At 44.3% G+C, this 7349-nt stretch overlaps 1 protein-coding gene across 1 annotated transcript; it reads left to right on the top strand.

Moving 5' to 3' along the window:
- Positions 1 to 699: 699 nt before the first annotated feature.
- On the top strand, positions 700 to 6856 carry LOC131899846 (protein FAM104A-like). Its single transcript, XM_059251315.1, has 3 exons — positions 700 to 800; positions 1107 to 1206; positions 6589 to 6856. Exons 1-3 carry the CDS (start codon positions 787 to 789, stop codon positions 6820 to 6822), a joined length of 348 nt encoding a protein of 115 aa, XP_059107298.1. The 5' UTR covers positions 700 to 786; the 3' UTR covers positions 6823 to 6856.
- Positions 6857 to 7349: the final 493 nt, after the last annotated feature.

The following is a 7349-nucleotide window of genomic DNA, read 5'->3' as shown; positions in this document are numbered from 1 at the left end:
AATAGTTTCTGCCAGAAATGTGTGTAAACACTTCTTTGTCTAGGTATATCTTCTGCATTTATATTCTGGCTAAAATTTTTTTGTTTTGTTTTGTGGAGACAGTATTTGTCTGTGTAGTTTTGGTGCCTGTCCTGGATCTTGCTTTATAGATGAGGTTGGCCTCAAACTCATAGAGATCCACCTAACTCTACCTCCTGAGTGCTGGGATTAAAGGCATGCACAACCACCACTCGGCTTCAGGTTAATTTTTTTAAAAAAAAATGTTTAATTGAAAAGTATTTAAACTAAATGGGATACCTGTCCATGAAGTATTCTCTCAGACACTAAAGCAAGATTAAAGACTAGGGAAAGTAAGTGAACTCAGACAAATGTGTGACAAATCAAACATATAGGAGTTATCTTAATGAAATAGCTGATGTTAGAATGTTCCTATAATAACTTAAGATGAATATTCAAGAATAATACTGTCAAATAACAAACTAATTATATGTGGAAAGAGGGCATGGGAGGAAGATGTAAGGGAATGAAATATTAAAACACTTCTAGACTCAGTTTCAGGGAAGTAGTCAGCCACAGTGTCATGATGGCAGTGAAGTAGCTACAGTGACATAATAGTTGTTGCTATAGCAACAGGAATAATCTGACAGTACACAGGAAGTGTCTGTTCCTAGCCACTGGCTGAAGAGACACAAGAGCAAACAGACGAAAGAAGCCGCACCTAGCTTGAGAGCTGCCCTACGGCAGAGCCGAAAATCATACAATCTGGAACGGTTATTTCAGTGGACAATGGGGCTGGTCAGGTAGAGTTTTAACATCTGATCATAAAATCTTTATGTTTTTGGCCCCAAGCAGTGGTTCACATTAAGATTCTGATTGGGAACTTGAACTTGGGCTTTGGGTATACATAGAATTCCTGTTTGACATGTTTCCTCCACTGCCTAGTGCCATCTGCCTGCAGAATCTGAATCCATCAGAGCAGCTCTGACTGGTGCATCCCCAGACAAGGCTGCGGATTTGGGTATTAGCACAGGGCTGAAAGTTAAGCACCCAAAAGATCAGTTGCTGAATGATGACAGATGCTCCTCTCCCTTTAAAACTCTTTGCAGGAAAAGGAGAAGAGATGACAATAAGGAAGACCCCCACCTTCCCCGTCATTCGAAGAGGAATAAGAAGGACCAGGCCTTCCAGGACCCGCAGGCTATAGAGGTAGGAACTATGGCCACCCAAGCTTCTCCACTTGACTCATTGCCCGCTCTGTGGTGTTCATTTCCATCTCCACAAGGCAAGAGAACTCTCCCAGATGCCCTCGGGAAAGTCTTCTCCTTGGCTGCAATGGCTTTGGGGCAGAGCAGGATTTTAAGTATTGCCATAAGCGTGATTTTACTGTGCATCAGAACAGAGACAGGGCTGACAGAGAGGCTTTCCCAAGCACAACCAGGAGGAATGGGGTTCCAGAAATTCCTCCACCTTGCAAAGGGGGAGGGAGAATCGAACCCCTTCTACGGTTGGGACAGAAATAATCTGCAAGAACAGAGAGGCATGCTACTGGCTACAGTGCTCTTCTGGCTTTCTCCCTGAAAACCTAAGAGCCAAGTGGGGTTATGTGAAGGGATTTGGGAAAGCTTTAGGGATGCTTGTGCTGAAGAGCTGGCATTTCAACTTCAACAGACTTCACTTTAACAACCAGTAAGTGGTAATGCACATGGTTTGGATGGAAGCATAACTTAGTGAGGAGGGAGCATTGTAAAGAGTTTCCGGACAAGTCTCATCAGGTAATGAGTAAGTATGGCTCAATGTTTCCTTTCCCAACAAGAGATAAAAGGCTTATCAACATGTGCCTTCTCTGGGACACAAACACAGGTAGGTTTTGGATAAAATGTACCCAGACCTACCCGAGTCAAGCAAGGAGTGTTCTTGACCCACAGAGTTTTCTGTTGCATATGGTCACCTAAATATGAATACTGGCCTTTGTTTCCAAGGTTAGCATCCTTAGACCTCCGTGTAAATCTGCTCCCTGGAACAAAGGTGTGAGATATGGTAGTGCAAACATAAGACCAAAAGCCTTGGTACATGTCTGTCTTCCTGATAAAGAACAATGGCTTCACAGTGTTGTCCTGATGGCTGAGTAAAAGAAGAAATGGACAGTGTGGGATGACTGTGGGTCGCTAGTACAGATCCCAGACCTCTACTCTGCTATTGATCACATGGGAACTAATGCTCAAGTTCCAAGGAAACAGCAGTAAGACAAATGGGAAAAATACATTAAGGGCCTCACACCTATTCCAGTTAGACTTCTGTGCATCCTTGATTTTCCCCAACTGTTGGGGCTACAGCTCTTTGTGACACCACTGTTTTAGGCTGGGTGAGTTAGGCTGTCTGCTGGAATGCTTGGTAGCCTCTTACATTTCTTTCTGGTGTTAGCAGTTTGTGGTCCATGCTGGTTAGTTTAACTGCCAGCCTCACAGGACATGGAACCCCCTGAGAGGAGGATCTCTTTTTAATACTCTTCTGTATTCTTTGAAATGTCATGCATGGATATGATATTTCTTGATCATCTTCACCTACAGTCTCTCCCTGCAGCTCTACTCTGGATTCCCCCAACCAATAGCAGTGGAAATGTCAGAACCTCCTTCTCACTGTGTATTCATGTTCCTGTTACACAATTGGGTTTGAGAAACGAATGTCTGTCAGGTATATACGAATGGAATTGGATGGAAAGCTGGGGTTGAAGGTAGAAAAATCGTGGATCCACTCGTGTTTCACTTTAGGAAGCATTATCCAGTTCTATATCACGAATATACATGAATTTCCATTCAGTGTTTGTGATGCTATTCCACGATAGCATGTTCCCTATGGCTTCCGTTTCCATATTTCCGTCATTACTGTCATTAGCCAATTGAAGGTCTCTTTCCACCTCCTGTGAAGCCTGGAGACCGGCCATCCTTCTTCCAGGTGCTGTCTTCCTTCTCTCCTGTGATTCTAAGCTGCTGTCTGCATCCCTGCCACCATCTGTCTGGCAGTTCCTTTTCTACAGCTGCTCACTGCACCCCACTTTCTGCAGCTGCCCCTTCCTTGGCCATAGCTTACACTGGAGAACTCAACCTGGGGAGCCTGCTAACCTCAATCCCGGGAATGTATGTTTACCCTGCCAGGAGTCCTCTGCAGAGGCTGGGATGTTCTCGTGTGTATGTACAGAGCTCTCAGCGACTCTTTCCTCCTCCACTCTCTGGGTATCACTGCATGTTCCTTTGTGTTTCTGCCAACATCATCAAGATGAGCACAGCCTGTTTGGAGATACTTTGCAAAACTGTGAGGGTAGCCTCTGTGTTCTTTGTCCTCCTTTCCCATCCGTCCATTAGAATATCTGTCTGCTCAGCTCAATGGAGTTCTCAGCATGAAACCCCAGGCATCCACATGTTCTTGCCATGACGGTTCTTGTGCTTTCTATGGCTGGAGAAATCCCCTAGGGACCACAAACCCTCATCTTATGATCATGTGTCTGCCTCTCAAAATCTTCCTCACACTCTTGATCTCTTGTTCTGCCTGTTAATATTCTGCCTGTCCTACACTGGCTGGTGCAGGTGCCTTTCATTCTTTCTTTTAGTCATTTATTTTATTCTTTAAGATCATAATATTATTATATCGTCTCCCCCTTCCCTTTGTCCCTTGAGACCCTTTCATATACCCCTCCTTCTTGCTCACTGTCAAATTTTTGGCCTCTTTTTCTTTAATGTGATCACACTTATACACACACACACACACACACACACACACACACAGTGACTCAAAAATACAACCTGCCGAGTCTGCATGATCTTATTTTATGCATGTGTTCTGGACTGAGCATTTGGTATTGGATAACCAGCTGGTGTGCTCTTTTCTCCCACTATCCCTTTAGTTGGCTATTGGTGTTATTTTTGTTTTCTTTTGTTTTGTTTTTGTAGCATTGAGTGACTCAGGCCTTCCCTGTCCACTTTGGCATGTCTGTTATGGTTGTTCTTCTGTTCATGCTTAGGCCCTCTTGGTGGTGAGACTTTATGGGTGCAGTTTCTCTCATTCCCAGAAGACAGTCTCACTGCAGACTCCATGATCCTCTGGTTCTAACAATCTTTCTGCCCCCCCTCTTCCACTGTTTTCCTTGTGTCTGTTGTGACGGGGCTCCACAATTCTGCATTTTCATTAGTTGTGCTTTTCTTTATTGGTTCTGTCTGTTGCATAAGGAAGTTTCCATGATGATGCATGGAGACCACACTTCTCTGTGGGTATAAGGTAAATATTTAGAATGTACTTAGGGAATATGCTGTCTTGGTAAAGTGGCAGTTACTGGTTCTCCAGATTCCATTACTACATCTACCCTTGGGTAGTTGGCTAAGTTTCCTGTACCAGGTGTGATTTCCCTCCTACTGATCAGGGCTTAAGGCTGATTAAGGGTCTGCAGGTTACTATTGATGTTTGTGCCACTATCGCACCCTTAGGGTTTTCTAACCGTGTTGGTCGTTGTAGTCCACGGGCATCATTGCTGGGTAGGACTGCTGGTTGCATCCCTCTTTTGCAAGCTTTTACTCATGAAAGGTAGTCAGCCATGATAGCTAGTCCTCAGGGAGGAGGCTTTCAGGTCAGTTCCAGCTCAGGGGCCTCTGGGGACAGGATGAGATTCCTTCTCCATTAGTAAATAAACAAGCATGTGTTTGGGTAGATTGGGCATCGAAAGGGCATGTGCCTACCCAGGCATTCTCTCACAAGTGCAGCCCAAGTGAGTATGGCTCTGAGCCTACTGAGACAAAAGCACCACAGGTGGTTCTCTGTCCTGTCCTCAAATAGAACTACACCTGTTCTCTGCTGGCCACACAGCTTCTCTGGCTCTGAGGAAAACATGCAGACTTTATTAAGACCTTGAACAACGTATAACCTTGCCAATGCACATGCAGCTGGGCCACATCATCATTGTTTAGCACACCTCGAATTTTTAAATGGTGAGGTGTTCTTCCCCAGATTCTTCTTAAATATGCTTTTATTTTATAGAGTGTGTGGATCTGCAAGGGTGTGCCCAAAACAAGTGCTAACTATGTTGAGAGTGCAGATAAACAAGAGTGGGCTTTGTGTGAATGAAGAGATGGCTGAGCAGTTGGTACATCCATTCTGAGGGGTTTCCATCCACTTGTAACTCCACTTGGAGAGCATGCATCCCCATGTTCTGACCTGCACAGGCACCTAAGTACTCATGGTGCACATAGCATATACTCAAGAACACATAAATCAATCAATCTTTTTGTTTGTTTGTTTTCAGACAGGGTTTTTCTGTATAGGCCTGGATGTCCTGAAACTCATTCTGTAGACCAGTCTTGCCTGGAACTCAAAGAAATCCAACTTCCTCACTCTCCAGGTGCTGGAATTAAAGGCATGTGCCACTACCACCCAGCCAATAAGTCTTCTTTTTTTTTTCCTAAAGGATTGGGTTTCCTACTTGAGTGGGCATTCTGAACAGATGTTTCTAGGACCAGTCAGGACATGCTAAGAAGCATTTATGTGTCAATAAAATGTTGGACAGTCTTGAAGCATATCAGGTCTTTTATGTTCTGGGAAAAAAACTCACGTCTGAAACTGAGGTGTAGGAAGATGAAAATATTTCTCTTATGAAGAGCAGTTTGGGCTATCAAAAGGGCAAGCCGATCAAGCAGTAAACCAATTCACAGTTGGTCCTGCATCATAAATATTTCTTTAATTCAAAGATTCCTGCTCAAGGTCATTCTCACAGCAGGAATGTTACATTGTCCAGGCTTTGTAAGTGGGAGGACTGTTGATTAGATGAATAGCCACTGTGGATGGAGAAAGCACTGCTGGGGAGTAGAAGGTTAGTCTGTCTTCGCCACAATGGAGCATATTAAAGGCAAACACACAGTATAGAAAGCACACTGAAGCACAAATAGGAGACCAAGGGGTGTCAGATATTAGAAATGCTGAGTGTTGACATACAGCTGTCATTTAAAATAACAAAGGCATTTGGAGATATGAGTGGAGCCTTGAATTGGTATAGGAAGAACACTTATGTCCACTCTTGGGGACAGGTTTGGAAAGATCCTGTTATTTGTGTGTGTACCTGTGCATGTATATATATGTAAATGGGGCTTTCCCCATCATTTCTTTGCCACATTGGAACGTGGACCTGCATTCCATCTTACTTGTTTCATCAAATCCCTATCACAGTCTGCAGCATTGATTGCTGCTTTCTCCTGGAGGTTGGGAGCACATTTCCCTGGTGCAGGTAATTGGGATGCACGGTACAAACAGGGCCAGAGGATATGTGGAGGCATTTGGAGTGAGAAAGCCTGTGTTTGAACCCTCTCCCTGACATTCCCAGAGACTGGCCTTTGGGCCTGTGGGACATCTCTTTCCTGGTCTGTCAAATGGGTACCATTAACCCCAGCTTGAGCGATGGTGCTGCTGTGAGAAAGGAATGAGCTACCCAAGTGATTGCACTTTATAGACTGTGAAGCCTTTTGTAGAGTGTGATGCCAGTATTCTTCAAGCTGAACAGGAAATTATGACAGTATCATAATAGCCATCCTCCTTCTGTCTTTCTCCTTCCAGTCATCAAGCACTGATAATGAAAAGATCCACAGCAGCATCGATGACACCAAGAGAGAAAGTGTTCCAAAGAGCAGCTTAAACCAGGACATCGCTGAACTTAACTCCGATGTCCCCGAGTTCTCCCACGAGGACGATGCATTGGGCCAAGACCATGGTCCTTACTCCCACATTAACCAGATCTTGAAGGAAGCTCATTTATACAAACTACAGCAGAGAGGACAATCTTCAACATGATCACCTAGGCCTCCTCTTCCCTTGTTTATAAAAGGCAATGGCATTCACATAAAGCAGTCTTGGCTTTTGTCTGTATTTTCAGTAAGAGGTCAATGGGCATTTGTAATCTTTTACTGTTTTGCTCCACCACTGCGATTTCAAAAGGTCCTTTGTAGCTTGAGTTTTCCTGACTGGCCCACGGTCAGGGCAAAACTCTCTCACCTGCCAGTCCCATAGCACTCAAACCCAACCAAGTAAACACAGAGACTTATATTGGTTACAAACTCTATGGCCGTGGCAGGCTTCTTGCTATCTGTTCTTACAGCTTAAATTAATCCATTTCTATAAGTCTGCACCTTGCCACGTGACTCGTGGCTTACCGGCATCTTCACATGCTGTTTCTCATCTTGGCGGCTGGCAGTGTCTCTGACTCAGCCTTCCACTTCCCAGCTTTATTCTCCTCCTTGTCCCGCCTACACTTCCTGCCTAGCCAATGGCCAATCAGTGTTTTATTTATTAACTAATTAGCAACACATTTGCCATACAGA

Source organism: Peromyscus eremicus, chromosome X, assembly GCF_949786415.1.
Source record: "Peromyscus eremicus chromosome X, PerEre_H2_v1, whole genome shotgun sequence".
In the NCBI taxonomy this organism is placed as follows: domain Eukaryota; kingdom Metazoa; phylum Chordata; class Mammalia; order Rodentia; family Cricetidae; genus Peromyscus; species Peromyscus eremicus.
The sequence above is the reverse complement of the archived record's forward strand: the minus strand, read 5'-3'. Positions and strand labels throughout refer to the sequence as shown.

Excerpts from the sequence above, each read along its gene's own strand:
- LOC131899846 (XM_059251315.1), top strand. Across the intron at positions 1,207-6,588 it reads AGGACCCGCAGGCTATAGAG|TCATCAAGCACTGATAATGA; the intron begins GTAGGAACTATG and ends TTCTCCTTCCAG.